This window comes from Nematolebias whitei, chromosome 7 (assembly GCF_014905685.2).
Source record: "Nematolebias whitei isolate Nwh7 chromosome 7, NemWhi1, whole genome shotgun sequence".
Taxonomy (NCBI): domain Eukaryota; kingdom Metazoa; phylum Chordata; class Actinopteri; order Cyprinodontiformes; family Rivulidae; genus Nematolebias; species Nematolebias whitei.
Window position 1 is genome coordinate 49,680,818 of NC_056504.1, and position 22,277 is coordinate 49,703,094.

The 22,277-nt window shown below is 43.5% G+C and overlaps 3 protein-coding genes across 3 annotated transcripts in view; 2 read left to right on the plus strand and 1 right to left on the minus strand.

Annotated features, from left to right (window-relative positions):
• ecm2 (extracellular matrix protein 2, female organ and adipocyte specific) overlaps window positions 1–6,657 on the plus strand; it is a 14,811-nt gene extending 8,154 nt beyond the window's left edge. The window contains exons 5-11 of the mRNA XM_037679019.1: window positions 804–919; window positions 2,366–2,501; window positions 2,696–2,853; window positions 3,030–3,169; window positions 3,276–3,388; window positions 3,521–3,734; window positions 6,486–6,657. Of these exons, the coding sequence (XP_037534947.1) occupies window positions 804–919; window positions 2,366–2,501; window positions 2,696–2,853; window positions 3,030–3,169; window positions 3,276–3,388; window positions 3,521–3,734; window positions 6,486–6,657 (1,049 nt within the window). The remainder of the gene's footprint in view (window positions 1–803; window positions 920–2,365; window positions 2,502–2,695; window positions 2,854–3,029; window positions 3,170–3,275; window positions 3,389–3,520; window positions 3,735–6,485) is intronic.
• Window positions 1–22,277, minus strand: part of LOC119412046 (centromere protein P) — a 106,377-nt gene that overhangs the window by 14,528 nt on the left and 69,572 nt on the right. The gene's annotated exons all lie outside the window — the stretch shown is intronic.
• Window positions 17,231–22,277, plus strand: part of aspn (asporin (LRR class 1)) — a 13,348-nt gene continuing 8,301 nt past the window's right edge. The window contains exon 1 of the mRNA XM_037679025.1: window positions 17,231–17,288. The gene's annotated coding sequence lies outside the window, so the exon portion shown is untranslated. The remainder of the gene's footprint in view (window positions 17,289–22,277) is intronic.

Consider the following 22,277-nt stretch of genomic DNA (forward strand, 5'->3'; position numbering starts at 1 on the left):
ACAACCGGACACACAACCGGATACACAATCAGTAAAACAACCGGACAAACAACCAGATGCACAATCAGTAAAACAACTGGACACACAACCGGATACACAATCAGTAAAACAACCGGACACATGACCTGAAAAACAAATGAATACACAACAGTGTTTCCGCTACCATTCTACAAGTTGGACGCCCCGCCCCGTCAACAGAACGGAGTGCCCCGCCTACCCCCCCACCCCCACCCCACCCCGGACAATTGTTGGTATTGAAGTAGTACGGGGTGAAATACAAACATGTTAACAAAAATGTTAGTGACGTACCGCTTCGCGCAACCCCCCTGTCAACAATTACAGCAGAAACGTAGCGCTAAACACAGATGTGACAACACCATCGATCGCAACATAGCGCTAAGCTAGCAGGCGGGCAACAGAGGCGTGACTCTGTCCTGTACCCAACAAGCGCCCCACCAAGGGAACTGATCTAGGGGAAACTCTGCACAATCAGAAAAACAACCCAATACAACAGAGAAAAAAAATACATGAAACAGACATAACTGAATATTCAACCAAAAAGAAAAACAAAACCTCATACACAACTAAAACAAGGTCTAGTTAACTGGAAGCACTACTGGATATACACCCCCCCCCCCCCCCAAAAAAGCAATAAATGAAAAATGGACTTACTGCCAGGGGCAAAAACAAGAACAACCAAACACACAACTGAAACCAGTGTTCAACCAGTGTAACTCAAAAACACAAACATCTTATTCAGCTTCCTGCCATGGTTCACATTTTTCTGATAAACCGACCTACAGGGAACGACATCAGCAGCATCCCAGCAGGAGCCTTCAATGGAATTCCCAACCTGGAATGGATCAACCTGAAGAAAAACCAACTCACCTCTGCTGGCATCGATGCTAACGTCTTCAAAGTAAGACATCACCGAACCGCACCAGAACAGTCTCTACATTCTGTCTGATGCAGGTTACCTCAGAAATCAGCCATGTTGGAGAGTTATTCATCTCAATGAAAACAACACGGAAAACTAAATCTACAAGACCTTTTACCAGTCCTGCAGTTCTGGACATTACCTGAAAGTGAATTTAATCTAAACAGAAACTATAAATTAATGAATTCAACCTTTATTTATACAGATTAATCACATTGAGCCTCGGAGACTCATTTATAAGTGAGACCTGTTTTATACAGACAAATAGACAAAAGTAAGGAAAATAGAAAACACAAGTGGGAGGGGAGGTAAAATAAATTGTATCTTGACCTATGTCCTGTCCTATGAGAGTTGGAAAAAAAAGACCTCGCACATAAACAGCAGACATAATGACGTCATAATACATTTATGCATGACGAGGCCTATGAGGGCAATGAGTTGTCCATGGACTGCCAGAAAGTTCTATAGTCCTGATAAGATGGTACAGTGTCTATCAGCCAGCTCAACTCTGACACAGATCCACAGATGTCCTCGAGAGGGGAGCGATGGGGGAGCAGAGCTTCTCGTTCACATAAACAACCAGGAGTTTGAGATAGCTGGCCAAATTAAGGCCGAGTGAGGAAGCCAAATTCAGATAACACAAATATTTTGGGTCAGGCAGATTCTACTTGATTTCCATGTTTCTACGTTTCGTCTCAGTGGCGATTCCAAACAGCCAAATTTTGTGGTCACACCACTGGACCGAGCTTGTAGCCTTCTCCAAGGTCGATTCCTTCCTGCCAGTGAGTCCCAGGAGCCGCAAGTGACCTGCGATTCTCAGAAATCGCGTTCAGCTTACAGCTCAGCTCACACAGCATCTTGAGTCTGAGAGCTTACCGCTCGGTACATGCCTTCATACAAGCCGAGCAGCATTACCAAGGCCAGAACAGCTGCCAACATTTTCCGCATTTGTCGATAAACCAGGTGACTGCCGACTTCAAAAAGCAGAATTTCTGTTATTATAAATACAGTTATGTACGCGTCTTCAACATCTTCAAAGGACAATACAGACAGACGCATCAGTTTCCACTGGCTTCAGGAATCCATAGTATATCCAGCTGCGAGTGTCCCTTCAGGGCATGAGGGCTCTCCTTGGCCATGTCTTCTTGTCGAGAAAATTTTATCAGTTGTGCTGAGAGACCAGCTGACCAGATCCATAATTTACAATTCAGAGGATATGTAGTGAGAGGCTCCGATAGGAATCACAGGACAAAGAGCAAAGCAAGAGGGAGGGCAGGAGCAGGAGGGAAAGTGTCTGTCCTAATTAAGAGCAAGCAGAGAGGTGCTAGTGCTTTAAAGAAACTATAAATGATCACAGACTGAAGATAGCACGGACACTGATTGGTAAATGGTTCAAAGAACGACCCGTGATTATTCTCTTTGTGTCAGGGCCTGAAGATGTTAAGACGCCTGTACTTGGACGAGAACCTCCTGGACATGGTGCCCCCGGACCTTCCCTCCACACTGCAGGAACTAAAGATCAGCGAGAACAAACTGAGAGGAATAGATGAAAACAGCTTCCAAGGTACTGAGATAATGCATGTATATCGCCTTCAGAGTCTCACAATGGTAAAAATCAATTGCACATATCAGACAACAGTCTGAAAATGACATGATAAAAACATATTGTCAGAACTATCTGCAGAACGAAACAGGAGCAGGTCGACTCACTGAACAACGTGGCCCATTCTGATTTTATCTTCTACTATAATCATTCAGATCTGAGCAGCCTGGTGACTCTGGAGCTGGAAGGAAACCTGTTAAGTGAAGGGAACGTCGATCCTCGGGCCTTCGCTCCTCTAACGCAGCTCTTCTACCTCCGACTGGGAAGAAACCATTTTCGTACCATTCCACAGGGCCTTCCCAAGTCCTTACTGGTACAAACTACTCCCCTCGTTTATCACACAACCAGAGATCAAAAGCTGTTTTACAAAACCTACAGATTTCATTTTATTTCCACAAACTATCTGACAGGTTTGTTCAGTCACAATGCTTTATCTAGGTTGCCTCAAGCTAACATCTGGATCTAGATCTGATTTTTTTTGTCTTTTAGGAGCTGTATCTTGAGAACAACCTGATTGAAGAAATCTCAGAGGCTGTTTTCAATCGAACCGGGAATCTGAATGTAGTTTCTCTCAGACACAACAAGCTGGATGAGACCCGGATTGCCCCGATGGCTTGGTTCAACCACAGGTCAGACAATTATCAACTTGTCAGCTAAAATCTTTCACAAACTTATGAGCAGCAACTTCTTCAGAACCATATAACAGATAATTTTTTGTTTCCAACTTTCTTCTAGAAACTTGGAGTCCATTGACTTGTCTCATAATGAGTTTTACCTGGTTCCATCTTTCCTGCCCAAATCTTTGGTCCACCTGGTTCTGGTGGGAAACAACATTGAGAGGATACCCGGTAGGTTGAAGGAACAGGCTGAACTCAAATCTCAGGGTGCAACAGAACATCATATCATTTACATGTATGATCCTAACAGAGCCAATCGTGGATCAGTAGGACAACGACTGTTTTCCCTATAAACCTCCACAGGTTACGTCTTTGCCCACATGGACCCTGGTCTGGAGTACCTCTACATGTCCTTCAACAAGCTGGACGGAGAAGGAATTGAACCGGAGTCGTTCTTCGGGACCCATCACTCCATGACAGAAATGTGTCTGGATCACAATCAGCTGATCTACGTGCCGATTGGCATCAGTGAAATGACCAACTTACACTTTCTCCGACTCGACAGCAACAAGATAAGGTATAAAACCAACCAGGTATAAAACCAACCAGGTATAAAACCAACCAGGTATAAAACCAACCAGGTATAAAATCAGACACAACATATGTTCACATCTTGAAGGCTGCCTCTTGGCCAGGTGGTCATTGAAAATAATGTGGTTTAATAAAGATCAAATAAAAATAAAAAGGCTTTACGGGAAAGAGTTCAGCTGAGACCTACAACACCGAGAGGGAAACGCAAGAACTGGTCCTGATTTCAAAACTCCAACCTTCAGATTCAGTGTTACTATGAAACAAACACTTTTACAGCTGGTTTTAACTGAAACTTTAATCTTTGGTGTAACTGTAAAGTGATAAATACTTTTACTACAGCCCATTCTTTGTCACCAGAAACCTAAAAACCAGTGGGAAACCCTCAGGGCCTTCAACTTCTTCAGAGAAGGCCTAATAAATAAAACATATAAAATGTAACAAATTAATTTTAATATTTATTTTGTATCACATAAATATTTTCAGTCTAGTTTTTCCTATTCTTTGTTCATTTCTCTTATTTTATGTAAACTACGTTGCAGTTTAGCAAGAAATGTTATTTGATTCGTGCAAATACATTTATCCAGTCAGATTCTTTTAAATGTTTGTCAGTAGGAACAGCAGGCGCTCTCATTGGGTAGGACTTCACTGTGAGGAGAGAAGGCTGAGCTCAGTCAGAGGCTCTTCAACAGGAGTTTGATCAGTAACTGTCAGGAAATTAACCAATCAGAATGCTGAGGTAGAGTGGGTGGGACCAAACCACGGCGCTCTGAGCCTCGGGGAAGGCCTTGCATAGCGTTTTTTTTTTTTCCAACCACGTGAAGATTTGTGATGCAATCAAACTGCAACCTGTAAATTCAAAAATCTACACAGTCGCTTTAAAACTGAAGTTTAAATAAGATTTAGGTTTACACTGATCATTTGCAGTGTACAGTTGTATTTTGGTTTCACTGCGTGATGAACTTCTACAGAAGCAGTTAGTTCTGTGGGTTACTGTTTAATTTTAGTCTGAATTATTGAAATTACATGTTGCACTCAAATGCAAGAGACTGGGTGATCTGCAGGGCCTTCTGGGTAATCTTGGGACAGAAATGGGTGGACTCGTTCAGGTTCTGTGTTCAGATGGGTCATCCCTGTTGGTTGTTCTGTTCCGCGTTGGGTTGGTGTTTAAGCTCAGGTTGTCGTTAGTGACTGTAAAAAATGACACCACAAGTCAGATGTCATATTGATGATATAAAGAGAAGCCATTCCTGTCAGCGAGTCACTGAAATACAAAACTTAACGTAAAGTGATGTCACTGAATCAAGTCTCTGCAGAGTCTTCAACATCAGCATTTAATAGGGTGTTTCAATATTACATCATAACCGAAGGCATCTATAGTTACAGTTTGCCACGGCTAAAGATGAAGTGACAACACAAGACATAAATATTAAATTATAGTAAAGGAAAATTCAGTAAACCACCTTTTTTGAACCAGTTATAGCAAACAAAAATATAGTTTATATAAAATATACCTTAAACCAGCCTCTGGAGGACAAGTCAGAGCATCTCCTGATCCCAAACCCAAGTAAATGGAGAGGGTCGTGTTGGGAGGGGCACCGGCATAAAACTCTTTGGCCAAAACAAACACAAGTTTGTCCAAACTAAAGTTAGAGAGGCCAGACTGAGATGGTTTGGACATGTCCAGAGGAGGGACAGTGTTTTGGACAAGTCCAGAGGAGGGACAGGGGGTATATTGGTAGAGGGATGTTAGAGATGCAGCTGCCAGAAAAAAGACAAAGAGGAGATACATGGATGCAGTTGGAGAGGACATGGAGGTAGTTGGAGTGAGGACAGAGGATGCAGAGGTCAGAAGACAGAGAGGACAGAGTGAGAAGGAGGAGGATGAATCGTGATGGAGACCCTCGAAGAAGGAAAAGCCTAAAGAAAAAAGTTAGTACTAAAAAGCAAAAGAACTTTATTACCGGTGCTAATACTGTTGACACACACCTTCTTGTACTTAACTTGTCGATGAAAGAGCCACCATCACTCGTGTGTCTCGGCCGTTACTACATTAAAACTTTTACTTTCATGTGACGTTCTCACGTTTATAAAACCTCCCTGAAGGAAGTGCAACATGGATCAAAATAATTATCACCAAGTAACGGCCTGTGTCTACATAAACTAAATGAGTTCCGTTGACCATAACTGAATAAAAGCAGGTAACTTTAATTTATTAGCAGCAACAGTGAGGGTCGGGGCAAAGGACTGACTCTTCACATGATGCTGAAAGTTCACTGGATGGAAGGTCGTCATGACGACAGGAAACAAAACAAACTAAAGTTTCCATCTGAGCGTCACCCTGAATCCGCTCGTTAAACACCAGCAGCCTCGTGTTTTTATAAAAAAAAAAAAACATTTAGGGTTTAAAACAGGTCTTCACAGCCAGGAGGACACAGACTTTATTTAAACTCAGCAACACAATTTTAATCTTTTCATTAGTGAAGGAAACCAGGTGCTGCGTAATACTTCATGTTAAATTTGGTTTGTTCTAATCAAGTCAAGGGTCGCTACAATACTTGTTTTTTTAGATAACTAGATGTTTTGCAGATAAATTCACAAACGATTTCACCGATTTGACATCATTTTACAACAAAAGGTTTTAAATATGAAAAGAACTGTTCGTTTCAGCAGCTTTTCTCCTGTAAAAGCTGCAGTTTCGTCTTTAAATTCTCTGATCGTGTCCTGCTGTGACTTCCAGGAGCATCTCTGACGAAAGCATCTGTGACCCGAACCAGGACCAGGAAACCCCTCTGGTGGGTCTGAGGATGGAAAACAACTACCTGGACCCCCAGAAGATCTCCCCGTCAGCCTTCTCCTGTGTACGCTCTGCTTCGAGCGTGGTTTTAAAACCTCAGAAAACCAAACGATAAACGTTCGTTTGAAGCCTTGAGACACAAAACGCTTTGGATTGCAGGACGTTAATCTCCCTCATAATCTCCTCCTGATGGGACGAGAACGACGTGACAAGAAACGTCTAAATGTATATCGTGTACATGCAGAAATGTAACTGTCGATGGTGGAATTTGCCTTCTGGGAAAGTTCTGTCAGATTTGTTTGGACTCTTTTTTTTTTTTACAAGTTCTGTGTGATATTTTCTTCCCCTGGCTCCCAGCTTGTCATTCAGGGGTTTGGTAACATGTTCTGCCCGGACCTGTGGTCCGGGTCAGACTTTAGAACGATGACAGAACTCCTCCAGGCTTCAGAAAAATCAAACACATCTGTCTCCTTTGGTGAGACGTTAAAGTGGAAAGAATCCCCGCAGCAGAAACAGTCGAACACTAATAAAGACGTGGAAAGAATGTCTGCAGTGAGACCACAGCGAGCTCCTCCATGTTCCAGTTCTCGGCTGTGGTTCCTCCACGGCTCTCCTTCACAAAAGGTCCAACGTGAGGGGAGTTCTGGAGGATCAGGGATGGTGTCGAAGCCTGTCCCAGCAGACACGTGTCCGTCAGAACACGTCTTTGTTCATATTCCTGCTCTGGCCTCAGACAGAACCTCGGCTTCCTCCTGAGCAGCCGAAGTCGAGCTTCGTGGCTTCGGCTGGAAACGACAAAACGACTCGTCCCTGCTGGGAACAACGCTCGCACCGGGACTTCTTTTAATTGAAGTCCGTTCCCTAAATGTAAAACTTTGTTAAACTGTTTTTCTTTTACTGCTGGGAAGAACTTTAGTTTGTGGATTTTTCTGGAGGTTGATGGATAAAATAATAAAACATTCCAGGTAAAGGTGTGTTTTTATGATGAATTCAGTCAAACGAGGCTCCGAGGTCCAGTTTTATTACTGTAAATTTGTTTCATTGTTTTTAACAATTTCTTGTTTTGCTCAACAATTAGCCACAACATTATGACCACCTCCATGGCACTGAGGAGATCTGCTCTGACCCATCTCGTCATAGACTCTTGTGGACCTCAGAAGGTCTGCTGGGATCTGGTGTTCAGCTGTCTGCAGCAGTTTTAAGTCTTAAAAGCTGTGAGGTAGGCCGTCCACAGTGATGGTCCAGAGCATCCCACAGATACACAGTTGGACTGTGGTCTGAAGAGTTTGGAGTCCAAACCTCAGACTGGTTCTTGAAGCGTATAGAAACCCCAGCCTCCAGGAAACACAGCTTCTTCTGGCTAATTGTCTTCCCATAATGCATCCTGGTGCCACATGTTGTCCAGGTAAGAGCCTCAGATGGACGTCATGATTGTCACCGGACCAGGACACCGTCCCTCATAGCGCTCTGATCCAGTTCTGATGTGGGAGAAGTGGTGGATCCAAGAACAACGACTTACGAAGGTCTTTGAGTTCCGACTCCTTTTTTTCTGAACCACCAGGAACTGCTTTTTGGATCAGAACGCCACCAGCCTTCAGCCTCCACGTTCATCCATTAACTGATGGTAGTCCATGGTTCCGTCTCTGGTTCTGGTTTTTCCTCCTGGGACTACTTTTGGTAGGTTCTGTGTGCTGGTGCAGATTCTCAGTCATCCGGGTCAAAATGTTTTTAAAAACAATTCAAGTAGTTGAAGTCGTTTTGCTTCTCGTTCAGGAAGCTTTTAGGTGTGGCCTCCATCTTGAATTGTTCATGGGATGTGGACATAAACCCAATTATTACTTTGTGAGTTTCACTCAGTCTGTCCTCTGGTTCATGAGATATTTTGCTAACAGACACTAAGGCTGACTGTAGTTAACACAAATATTCTGTTTGACAAACGTTTGACTCGTGGCCAAACGAGGAGTGAGAGTGTCTCTGTCTGCGCATTCAGGGTATCATTCGTGTTATCAGTCAAAGGCCTCAGGCCTCGGAGACAACGTGGAGCCATGAAGACAGTTCACTGAGCAAGTCAGGAGAAAATGTGGGTCGGAACCGCACTCAGAAAAACCAAGTCAATCATAAGATTTTCCCCCGAACGCCTGAGGTTCAGGATCATTTAGTTCAGTAGCAGACGTCTTAAAAAGGACGACTCAAACAGGAAAATACTGATCACAAATCCCACGTTCCTGTTAGCAAAGCTGCAAATTCAGAAGTCGAACAGACGGGAATAAATCCAGGAGGAAGGGAAGCAGTAAAAACAAGAGGCAGAAACGCAGGGTCAGAGGATGTCGACAGTCATCATGACGGCGCTGGAAAACTTTTCTCAAATGAGCCGGAGCTCCAAGATTAAAGTCTTTTCTGCAGGAAAAAAGAAAAGAAACTCTGCTGAGCTGCCAAATCGAACGGCTGCTTTGTTAATCAGAAAGAAGAATCAAACATGAGCTCACACGAGGTTCAACAGCAAGACAGAAACTAAAGCCTTCAGCGCTCAGATAATTCGTCTGATAAAAACAGAACAAACACCAGAAACTACAGGAAATATTTCTGTTGTACACGGAATTATCCCGGAGCTTCTAAATATAAACTAAATTAATTAATCTGAGTATGGGATTGGGGACCCATTGTTACGGGCTGTTCAGTCCCCGTTCGAGCGGTGCGAGAGTTTGGTTCTCATTGCCGGTAGCAAGTTGGACTCCACCAGGGCTGCTCGTTGTCACCGATTCTGTTCATAACTTTTATGGACAGAACTTCTCGGTGCAGCCAGGGGGTGGAGGGAGTCCGGTTCTGTGGCCTCAGGATTCACCTCTGCTCTTTGCAGATGATGTGGTCCTGTTGGCGTCATCGTGCCGTGATCTTCAGCTCTCACTGGAGCGGTTCACAGCTGAGTGTGAAGCAGCTGGGGTGAGGATCAGCACCTCCAAATCTGAGACCATGGTCCTCAGTCAGAAAAGGGTGGATTGATCTTCAGGTTGAGGGTGAGGTTCTGCCTCAAGTGGAGGAGTTCAAGTATCTCGGGGTTTTGTTCACAAGTGAGGGAAGAATGGAGCGTGAGATTGACCGATGGATTGGTGCAGTGTATGCAGTATTGTGGACTCTGTGCCAGTCCACTGTGGTGAAGAAGGAGCTGAGCTGTAAGGTAAAGCTCTCAGTTTACCGGTCAGTCTACGTTCCTCCCCTCACCTCTGGTCATGAACTCTGGTCAGTGACTGAAAGAATGAGATTGTGGATCCAGGAGGTTGAAATGAGTTTCCTCTGCAGAGCTGGACTCTCCCTTAGAGACAGGGGGAGAAGTTCAGTTATCAGGAGAGACTCAGAGTAGAACCACTGCTCCTCCACAACGAGAGGAGCCAGTTGAGATGGTTCGGGCATGTCTGACTGGGAGGAGACCCTGGGAAAGACCCAGGACACGCTGGAGAGGCTACGTCTCTTGGTTGGCCTGGGAACATATTGGAGTTCTCCCAGAAGAGCTGGAAGAGACTGTGGACAGAGATGTCTGGACCTCCCTGCTCAAACTGCTGCCCCCGAGACCTTACTTTGGAACAAGTGGAAGATAGTGGATGGATGGATGGATGGATGGATGGATGGATGGATGGATGGATGGAAATTAATCTGGGACTGTTAATGGATGTGTTTCTCTTCCATACAGTCAAACAGTTTTTAAATTAAACGCTAATTATTGCATCAATTCTTAATAAACATTAAAATGTTTTCTTTCTTTTAATGCTAGCTGATGAATCCGGGAGTATTTAAAGTCAAAACAAAAGGAAAAAGTCCTGCAGCTCACGTCTAAAGTCAAATAAATCAGATATTTTTAGCTGATGATGTCACGTTTCAGGGTTGCACCTTGTTTCAAAATGTTTCCTGGCATCAAAACCTTCTCGCGGTGTTTGACCTCCAGCCACGCCGAGGCAACTCCTCGGCACCGTCGGCCCACAAGTTCCCCCCGGTGACTTCCAGGTTTCAAACGAGCCGGACGGAGGAAACTCCTCAGAGTGGGAGCACAACGGGCTCCAGCTGGTTCAAAGCCATCACAGACGTCTGGGATCTTCAGAGAGAAGACCAGCACCCGACAGGAACAAGACCGGACCTCTTCAGGACCTTTAACGTTGAAACTTTCAAGCTGTAATTTCGACAATTTCACCATCAAATTTTTAACCACCACAAACCAGTTTCCCTCTTTGGACAATTCACTTCACAGAATTAAACCGTTCGGTGGTGAAGCGGTCAGCTCACAAGTTCGACTTCCTTTTACGAAATGAAAACACGACAGATACAAACTGATTCGGTTCTGAAGCGGTTCTCCTGAACGTTCAGAGATCTCAGATCAGGCTTCCTGTGCAGACACACATCAGGATCTAATCAGATCCCGGCCTCGTTAAAGAAAATGACGAAGGTTTGGCTCAGAACCGGTGATTGTTTCAGCGCACAGTTATGGTGTGGAAACTCAGTCTGAGGTCCGAACAGGGGAACCAGAAACGTGGACCTGCTTGCATCACAGACTATAGAAGCTCTCAGCGATTTTCATGAAGCTTCTCCGTAAAAATCAAACTTTGTGTTAGAACTTACATAAAACAACAAAGTATTTCTTGGAACAAGATCTTGAACCAACACGTTTTCAGCTCCAATAAAATGTTCAGATGGGTGGAGAACGACCCGTTTATCAAGGACGCCCGTAATAAACACCTGTGTGACCATCTGCTCATTCTTCTTCTGGTTATGTGAAGTATTTACATCAGAAAAATAAGAATTAAAATGTGCAGAACGTTGCAGGACGTAGGTGAAACTCACTAAAACTGAAACGTTCTCCTCATAAACAACGCTGTAATTTGTTGTTAAAACCCAGTGCTGTTTGGACCTCCAGCTCAGACTTTAGAACCATCACTCAGTTTAAACGGGTCACAGGAAGTTGGACTGAACCGTTTTCAGAACTTTTAACTCTTTTTTTACACAACCACACCTGAACATGGAGGGTTTTACTACAGAGTTCAGCTTAAAGTCTGATGATGTCACCTTCATGACTGAGATGTCTAAACTTTCATAAATGACGTAAATAAACTCTTCTCGACCTACAATCTTTACTCTTCTTCTACAGTTCCTCCCTCCAGTCAGGTCTTCTTCCACCCAGTGCGTCTCTCTCTGCTGTAGGACCGCTTAAATTCACCAAAGTTACTTTTTAGGCTGCGTTTCTGCCTGCTTTCATTACTGCTATGTGCTGCACCCAGCCCTACCAAAAAGGTGGGAATCACCATGGCAACCAGCAGAGTCTGCTTCCATATCATTCAGCTCTAGTCTGGATATATTTATTTTAAATGGGGTTTTCTGCTTCCTTTGCACCACCCGCCCACAGATAAAAACGTTTAAATATATATATTTTTTATTTAAATGGAGATTTATAATAAAACATGTTTATGGCTTCTGTGTGGACAGGAACCTTGTAGGTTTTCAGAGACCAGCACAATGTTCCCGCTGCAGGTCTTCATGCTCAGATCAGATTATTCCTGTGTGGTCGGTCTCATTATAATTTAAATGTGACCATCAGACTCAGAACTGACAACGATTATGAAGAGACCCGAAGATGAAGACATCACACGCAGCACGCCGTCTTTACAGAGAGTCAGAGTCAGAGTCAGAGTTTTTTTATTGTCATTCGCACCTCATGTGGTACATGTGGTGGAGCGAAATTATGTACACAGGGTCCCAGTTACATCCAACAATAAAATGTCTAAGAAAAACAGTAATAACATCTAAGATATGAACTAAGAAAAACATCAACTAAATATACACTAAGCACTCATAACATAAAACATTGAACATCAGCACAAACATGAACATGAGTCTGTGAGCAGATGTGCACGCATGAACACATCAACATTGAAACAGATCAGCAGCAACATGAAACAGATCAGCAGCAACATGAAACAGATCAGCAGCAACATGAAACAGATCAGCAGCAACATGAAACAGATCAGCAGCAACACGATATGGTTTTTCACAGTGATTATTCTAGTTAGAGATTCATGAGTCTAACAGCCTCAGGGTAGAAGCTGTTCCTCAGTCTAGTGGTTCTACACTTAATGCTCCTTAACCTCCTTCCTGAGGGGAGTGGGGCAAAAAGTGTGTGTGCTGGGTGGGTGGGGTCCTTCATGATGCAGGTGGCCCTCTTCCTGCATCTGGAGGTGTAGATGTCTGTGATGGTGGGAAGACTGACTCCAACATCTTCTGTGCAGCCTTCACCACTCTCTGCAAAGCTTTTCTTTCTGCAGCTGTGCAGCCTCCATGCCACACGTTGATGCTGGAGCACAGGATGCTCTCCACTGCACACCTGTAGAAGGAGGTGAGGACTGAGCTTCCCAGACCAGCTCGCCTCAGCCGTCTGAGGAAGTAGAGTCTCTGATGAGCTTTCTTCATCAGGCTGGTGGTGTTGTTGCTCCAGCTGAGGTGGTTGTTCATGTGTACACCCAAGTACTTGTAGCTGGAGACCACTTCCACCGCAGATCCTCTTATGTTCAGGGGGGTGTAGATGTTTTTGTTCCTTCTGAAGTCCACAATCATCTCCACAAAGAAATATGGAAGCTACACGTGTTAGCATGTGAGAATCGATTACGTTATCGATCCCATCACGTTAGTATCGATCCAACACAAACGTTGGTATCAAATATTTCTGTAGTCTCAGTGAAGCCTGTCATGATAACAAATTTTGCTGGGCGATTGTCTCAGAAATTATTGTGATAAACGATAATATTGTTTGAAATTTAACAATAATTAATTGTCAAATTTTAGAAGAAATGTTGATTTGTTTGGAGTGTAGTATCTTTTTTGACCACCTGATGGCAGTATAAGACTGTTTTCAAAGGATGGACAGTGAGGGAGCGAGCAGCGTGTCTCTTTAAGAAAAATGGGAGGGAGGCCCCTTGACGTGACATGGGCTGTCTCTCCTTCCTTTATTCGGTTCTCAAAATGGCGGACGCTCAGTGTGGTTTGAGCTCTTTAGCATTTTTCACACAAAGCTTTTAATAAAAAATCAGTAAACAAGTTCTCAGCTTTTTTTTGCAGAGAAAAACAACTTTTTACACGAAGGCACGAGTTTCAACCGTGAATTTTAGAGCGTCGACAAGATGGAGGTTTTTCCCCAAGGTCAGCCTGTTAGCTTAGCTTGTAGCTTAGCTTCTTAGCTGCTTTTAACGATCCAAAAACGCGATTCTGGATGGTTAAAATGGATTTTAAAGAGAAAAGATAAAGGGAGGGGTCAGTGAAGAGCACCGGAGTTGAGTCTTTTGTCATCCAGTGTCTTCAGTAGAAAGAGAGACATGAAGAAACAATAAAGCCGGTAAATAAAAATGATGTCGATAATTTTCATTTATCATCCGATTAATTGATTTATTGTTTATCGCGACAGGCCTAGTCTCAGCCATCCGGTAGAAGGGAATTTAAAAATGCCGAAGCAGCTGGACTTCTGTCCTGTAGCTGAAGACTTGGAGTTCTGATCTTTGGCCTGCATGACGCAGTATCAATATTATCAATACTTGTATTGATCAGATGAAATGAGACATGACAAACATTAGATATGATTCTGATTTAGTGCCACACATGAAAAAGACCCGGGCCAGATTTGAACAACAGAAACAGATTTACCACGTTCAGACAGTTGTAAAAATAATCAGATATGGACAAAACATTAGATTGGGGACTTTTTGGCTGCGGTGTGATTGTAGCCGATGACATAAAAGTTTGTGCCACTTTGTGAACTACAAACTTAAACTAATAAATTCTGCTCGTACGTCTTTCCTTCAGCTGCCTCGTTTTATTCCTGTTACTATAAACTTTCATTGTGTGCTGAAAGTCAATAACAGAACTGGAAAAATCTTTAGCATGTTCTTTCTCTATACGTTGATATGCCATTAACATGGACGCTCTCGCCACCTAGTGGCCCAACATGGGTACTACCATATTTTTGTTGTAATTTGCCACAGAATAAAATGTGGTAAATGAGCTGTACTTATACAGCTCCTTTCTATCTAATCAAGACGCTCAAAGCTCTTTACAACAATCTGTGCCTCATTTATGCATTCATACATCACTCTACTAGATCTATACAATGAATAATCAGAGCTTTATCGCATTCAGACACTGATGGGACACACATCAGAGGCAATGAGGGGTTCAATGTCTTGCCCAAGGACACTTCAACATGGGACTACTGGTGGAATCGAACCCTCAACTCTTGCATTGGAGGTCGACTGCTCTAACCACTCAGCCACAGCCGCCCCAAATATTTCACAGCACAATTTTTTTTAAATAAAATTCAGAGTAGTGTACAAAGGGCGTTGTGTTTTATTCATCATGGCCGCCCCCACAGATCCTTCAGGTCTCTGATCAGACTTGATGTCCAGGATTCAGTCAGAGGCTCAACAGGAAACAGGAAAAGGTTAGAACATGGAGTTTCAAAATAAAAATCTGGCGCTGTCATAGCTTTTCCTATTTTGATTCAGAGAAGAAAGTTGAAAGAAGTTGGAGTTCCAGGCTGTCGCTGCGTTGCTACCCTTCACAGAAAAACTCTGTTGCCTAAATTACTTTACCATTTTTTTTAATGAATTATTAAAACATATGAAAATGAGATCTTTATTTATTTTAAATGTTTGTTCCAGAAGATTCTGAGCTTCAGGAGTCTGGAACAAACAGCACCTCATTGTCCAACATGTTTTAATCATGTGCTCAGATCATGAATTTGTTTGTTTGTTTGTTTGTTTTGTTTCAGGAGCTTCAGAAAACAACAAATCTGATTAATTTAAGTTTAGAGCTTCAGAGAATCGACCGAGAACATGTTGAAGACAAAAGCTCCTCGTTGATCAGATGATGCGTTAACCAGACCACTGACGGTTTGGAAAATATGATTTCTCTTCTCAGAAGATGCACTGAGAACAGATCCGATCCCACTTCGGTTGGTCCGAGTGCCAAACCAGAGCCGGGTATGTGAACGGTTCGGGTCTACAGTTTCAGCCCAGCTCAGCAGAAAACTGCAGCGCTGAATGGAAAAAGGAACCCCCGAGGAACCGAGCGCCTGTTAGTTTTTCCATTCCTGGGAGGTATTTCTCATTTGTGCCTCGAATGTAAAGCTGAAGGATTTCCTCGTGAAAACACAACGCGCGGAGTCAAACTGAATAAAGCTGTTTGGTTCCTCGGAGCGTCACCTCAGTTTCTGTCTTTCACAGGAGAATTTAGATCCTTCAGTCAGAGTGACTTCAGTCGGTCCCAACACTTTGGACAGATTTCTGGAAAACGTCCGGGAGCTGAGATAATGCCAGCTGTTCCCGGCTCACACTGAAAACACGTGGAAAGAAAACTGGAAGTAAAGAAGTTGAACAGTTTTGTGTAAATATTCCTTAGAGCAGGAATAACAGGAGCGTTACTGACCACAGACACAATAAGGATACAATGAATGAGTAACTTAATTATTAATCTAATACTGAAGTATTTAATGTGACGGGACGCTTTGACCAAAATCATCAGGCTCCGCCCCCTTTCTATAACCGCTCAGATGGAGTCAAATAACACGATTGAAAATTCCAGCAACTGTTTAGGAGTTAACTTGTTTAGGTTTCAGTTTGTTTTTCAGTAACATTTTTTTTGAGCAAACAAAAAAAAGAACAAATGTATTTAAAAAAAATCTTTAAATTTGTTAAAAATTTGAGAAAATACTTATAAAGTTTAAGTTTAAGTTAGTTAGCTGACATGTCCAGTTTTAAGAATAGGCTTAAGACTCCCCTTTTTGATAAATCCTATAGTTAGGGTTGGTTGGGTTTCCTGAGCTGTCCCTTAGTTCTGCTGCTATAGGCTTAAAGACTGCTGGAGGACAAAATGACCTCATGTCCTCTCTCTGCTGCGTCTTTACTGTCTCTACTCTGTTTGTATTTGTAATTATTTCTGTCTTAACATGTTTTTTTGTTTTTCCTCCTAAAGAAAGTACACCTGGACTATAGAAACCTGGACCTGTCATTCTGTGTCTGTTTCTACTTCCTGTCCTCTCAAACCAGCCGGTTGAAGCAGACGGACGCTCGTCCTGGGTCTGGTTCTGCTGGAGGTTTCTTCCTGTTAAAGGGAGTCTTCCTTTCCACTGTCTCCTTTGTGCTCGCTCAGGATGTGAGACTGTGATGAAGATTCAACACAACCTGCTGCTTCCTCAGAGAGACAACTTTTACTAATTGTCTTTCATAATGTCTGTGAGTGTTTCTGTTCGGTTCCCTGAGACGACTTCTGTTGGAGCTGCAGAAACAAACTGAGCTGATTTATGAAAGTTCAGGACTCTGAGCAGCAAACCGGGTCGCCTCCAGAACTGAACCATCTGATGGCTCCAGAGCTAAAAGTCCTCATTCAGCAGAGCCACCGGTTCTCGGTGCATGTTCCTTCATGTGGGAGGAAACATTTGCACCATGCCATGAGGAGGGGGGGGGGGGGGGTCTAAAACCTGAACGAGTCAGGTCAGAACCAACCTGGCATCACTTCAGAGATCCTGATGAGAAACACAAGTTTTTAAAGTCCCTGAGATGTTCGGAGTCAGGAGCTGAAAACTGAACCCCTCAGTAACTCCCCCCATCAGTGAGGGGGAGGACGGGGGGGGTTCTGCTGTTCTTCAGTCACTGGGAATGTTCTGAGAGAGGATCCAGCTCTGCAACCAGCTCTGAGTGGAGTTTAACCTGGGACACCCCCGAGGTACAGCACACACACACATCTGGGGTACGACACACACACACAGCTGGGGTGCAACACACCTGTACTTATAGATAAGCATGTTACCTGCAGCAGTTGTTTTGACTCAAGCGGAGGCTCTCGTCAGTGAAGCAGCTTTCTGCTGAAGGTGGAGATCCTTCACAGATGAATAATCTGATCATCTGAACGAGACTTTGTCAGAATATTTCCACCCGAGATTAATTTAAATCAAAAGGTGTGGAGGAAGACGATGAATTTCACAGTGAAATGAAATTTAATTTAGACAGGTTTTATTTTAGATTTAGACACAAACTGGAGTCACATGGAACAAAAAGAAACTCTAAGCTCTGAACTAAACAAAATAACTTAACACATAATAACAGAACAAAATAATTCATGGATTTAAATGTTTACACTTTCTAAATGCTCACCTACCTGTAAATATGTATTCTAGATTAAAAAAATAATCTTGTTCCACCGTGAGCATCAGCTTCTCCGGGACATGGCATTAGTGTTGTATGAATTACACCATTGTTTTTGTTGACTTAATGTTTTAATTCAGTTTAACGACATCAGCGTGTCACATTAAAGCAACTACAGACTGTAGCTAAATGTAAAGATTGTCCCAGGAGGCTTTCCGTACCGGGTCTTTACTCTGGGGGTCAGGGGGTGCTGTTTTATCACAGAGTTGGGGTCCACAAATCTTTCCATGGCGAGACAAAACCAAAAAACATTTATTTTTACATTAAAACAATAAATGTCAGTGAAACCAGAGCAGGTTAATCTCACATTGAACGTCTCGGAGCTGATGGATGACACGGTCCGATACCTCGTTCTGCTGTTCACCGCTGATTTTACTCAAACGAGCGCTCCTTGAAGGAATGCATATCGCCCACCATCTTCTAAGTTTAAAACCTAAAGCTGCCTCAATCTGTCGGCACTCAGAGGGCGTGTCGGGGATGACTCTCGGCTACTACCACTCCACATTCCAGCTCAGTATCTGTGAAACGGACTGGTCTTGGAAACTAAACAAAAATCCTCAGATTTGATCATCTCCAGTTAAGAATCTTCTTTTTCTTTAAGTTTAAGTTCCATTTATTAAACGTCTGAATATCTGAAGTAGAGCCAGAGACCCAAGAGGATCCAGAAAGTGACGTTTCGGGTCAGAAGCACAAACGTCTTTAAATGAAACCTTCATGAAATCTGTGATGAATGTGCAGACGGGGGATAAAATGCAGGCTGGGTGCAGAAGGAGGGGGTCGTCTGTGCAGAATGTGCTGTCGAAGCACAACGCTCCACCACCGCCACATATTTGTGGGCGAACTGAAGATTTGACTGAGCAGTGGGGTGGGGGGTTCTGTCTCCATCTACACGGGCAGAACCAGGCGGTCCGAGCCTCGCTCTGCGGTGAGCGTGTAACACAGGAAGACGTATCGATCACTTTGCGAAGCGCCGCAGATGATGAATAGGCGAGAGCCGGGTAAATATTTACCTTGGCTGCAGGAACTCGGGGCCCAGAGGACGATTTCAGGTCAGGTAGAAAATAAAAGCTGCAGGTTCGGAAAGGGACCCGTCCAGAACCTCTGAATGCCCTGAAAAGGTTTGATTTGGCTCCACTGCTGCGGAGGAATCTTAATAATCTTAAGTATTTACCTAATTCTGACCAATAACTGATCAGTGGAAACATTGTTCACATCACAAACTTTATTAATGTCGACGACGATCCGAGTGGAACGAGCTCATCCAAGAGTCCTGAAGAGAACCAGAACCTGGACCAGTTTAACCTCCTGTGTTCGACTCCTTCGGAGCCAGGATCTTAAAGAGTTGTCGAACGACACCAACGACTCGTCGGTGATTTCGTGCATCAAGTTTAGACCCGCGCCTCAATAAGTCCAGCAGAGGAAACACATTTTACAAGAAAGTCCGGTTAAACAAGCGGTTCACCGGCGTCCCCGTCTCCGAGGGCCTTGAACAGTGAATGTTTGTGGTTTTGGACACGAGTGTTTTTCTGGACTGGAACTGAATGAAGTAAACCTAGATGTTTTTGGTGCAACGTATTCCAATGGAGGAGTTACACTGTGGAGAACAGAGGAAGGTTTTTATTTCTTGTCCAAGGCGGCGCTGATGCTTCAGTGTGTTTAATGTGTTGTGTGCGTTGATTGATTTACAACATCACATTATGTTTATCCATTTATAACTACCGGTACTATATTATCTCTTCGGAACATCTAATGTGCCTGACAGTCAATTTTAAAGTGTGATTTCTTTAAATCTTCTCCAGACCTCCCAGTCTGTGTTTTGTGTCCCTCAAAGGGGTCCTGACTCCAACTTTGGGAACCAATGCTGTAGAAGTCCACAACCTAAAATGTTTACCGCTGCTTCTTCACGTTAAGCTGAAATTGGGGTTTGAGATGGGGTGGAGGCAGGTCAGCCGACTCGGGACCCGAAAGTCCCAGGTTCGATCCCCAGTCATTGCACATCTGGTGGTGTCTCTGAGCAGCACACCCTGTCCCCAATTGCTCCCCAGGCACTTTCAATAGCTGCCCACTGCTCCACCTGGGGGTGGATAGGTTAAATGCAGAGAGCCAGTTTCACCGTTGAATGGGAACATGCAATGATGACAACACATTATTTGTATTACTATTATTAAATATGAAAAGATAATGAAGGCCCTCATGCTCAGCTGTTCTTAGAAACCGTTACTGGTTTGGTTTATGAAGGTTAGCCCTAAACACCACGATAATTCATTGATGAATGTAGACCAAAGAAAGCTGAAGCACAAAACAGCTGGAATAAATTTTAGTCTGCTCCTGAAGCCAAAGTTAAAGAAGCTTTTCTTTTTAAGCTGCTGTTTGGTTTGGAAATCAGGAGGTTTCAACACAGAGAAGGTTCTGTCTCGGTCCATTAACACTTCACTGGAAGAACAAAAGTCTGTTCTAGTGCGTCTCATTCACGGTGTTTGGGTCGCTGCTGCTCCAGGGTGGACCCGCTCTGCCAGGACGGTGTTTTTGTTTCGTTCCTGGAACAGTGAGACACAAACGTTTCTTTCCTTAAAGTGTCTCCACTTCAGTCAGCAAAATCTCCAGGAATGCTTCAAGAAGCCACGGTGGTGCTTAAACTTCATTAGTCCATTTCCTTAAAGTAAATCCGCCAATTTTTTTTATTAAAACACTAACCTTGAACAGAAACTTCTCTTCTGACATGTCCGGTGTGACATCTGCATTTGGACAGTTTGGTCTTTTAAAAACTCCAACGCTCCAGAATATTCTCATAAAAACATTTAGTGGACACTGGATCAGCTTGAAGGAGAGTGAGCTCATCTTCTCAGGAGAGACGCACCGACTCGTCCAAAACTGTGACGTCTTTAAAAGCTCAGGTCAACATCAGTCAAACAAAGCCTGTCTTCTTCTGAAGCCATGTTCGTAGACGGCCGTTTCATCTGCTGCGGACATTGTTGTAACTTCCTGTTTGACCGTTGTCCAACCCTGTACTTTAGCTTGAGTCTGACCCGCCTGGTTTTTGCTTCGGGACCGCATCTGTTTTCTCATTTTAGAGAAAAGAAACGTGGGATGTAGTTGAAATAAAAACCCCATCGGTGAGTTGTTTGACCTCCGAACAGTAATTTTATTTTGATTCCACATAACTCGGGCACCTGTGAAATCTATCAGTGCTTGGAATAAAACTGCTCTATGTGCTTCCAGCAGGCGGACGACTGATGATCTGGAACAGGTTTTATGATTTTTTTATGACTGAGTGAATTTATTTAACAACCTCTGACATGAAGATGCTGATCTTTGACATGTTCTATAGAGGACGGGTTCCCACAGTAGCTCATCTGCCTCCATCGGCTTCTATCCCATCATCCTTCTCTGTGGTCTTCCTCATCTCCTCCTGGGCAAGTCCATCTTTGGTTCCCCTCCTCTGGACATGTCCAAAACATTTTGTTGCTTTGGATGGTTCTCTGTAGGTCTTCATCAGTTTCTCTCATGGTTCTGGTGGAGCTCTGGCCCACTCTTCATTCCATCACTGAATACTCCGCTCAGCTCTCTGAAGGTCCACCACAGCATTTCACTCAGGCCGAGGTTTTGGACTCAGACTGGGCCGCTGCAGAACCTCGGTTCTGTTCTTTGTGACCCGTTCTGTTGTAGAGCAGCTGCTGTGTTTGGGATCATGATCCTGTTGGACCCAGTTCAGTCCAAGCTTAAGCTGCTGGACAGATGGACTCACATTTGACTCCAGAACCGTTTGGTCTACAGGAAGTCATGGTCCACTCAATGACTGACAGGTGACAGTTGGTATAAAGAGTTCAGTTACTAGTATATGAGCAGCAATGCATTCTGGGTAAACATCTGTCCCGTGGTCTCATTGTTCCAAAGATTCTTTCAGCTAAAACCAAGCGGTGATGCCATGTTGTTTTTGGAGAGATGTCCCTGCGCAACCCCTTTAAACAAAGCATACATGCTCAGTCTTATTCTAATATTTCTGCAATGACCTTTGACCTTTACCCTGCCATGTGAGATCTGATAGTCCAAAATAGTATTAGACAGAGCACTGCACGGTCTGACCTTTGAGGCAGATGTGCTGCCATAAAGACTCTGTGGAATCTGTTGTGTTCTTGTTCACTTCAGATGAGGTCAGATTCAGGTCTCTCTTATAAATGAGACCCGAGTCTCAAAGGGACTAACCTGTATAAATAAAGGTTGAAAGAATGAGTCATGTCGTTGAAAAACTGCTAAAGAACCAGATCAGGTTAATATTGTCCTGATATATAAAACACTAAAAGTGAAGAAGGGTTGACTCGTTTCTCCATGGATTGTAACCTCTGTTCTACTGTGAGTTGGTTCTAGAGACAAACTAACCTCTGTTCTCCTGTTTGATGGTTCTAGAGTTAAACTAAACTCTTCTCCTGTGAGTTGGTTCTAGAGTTAAACTAACCTCTGTTCTCCTGTGAGATGGTTCTAGAGTTAGACTAACCTCTGTTCTACTGTGAGA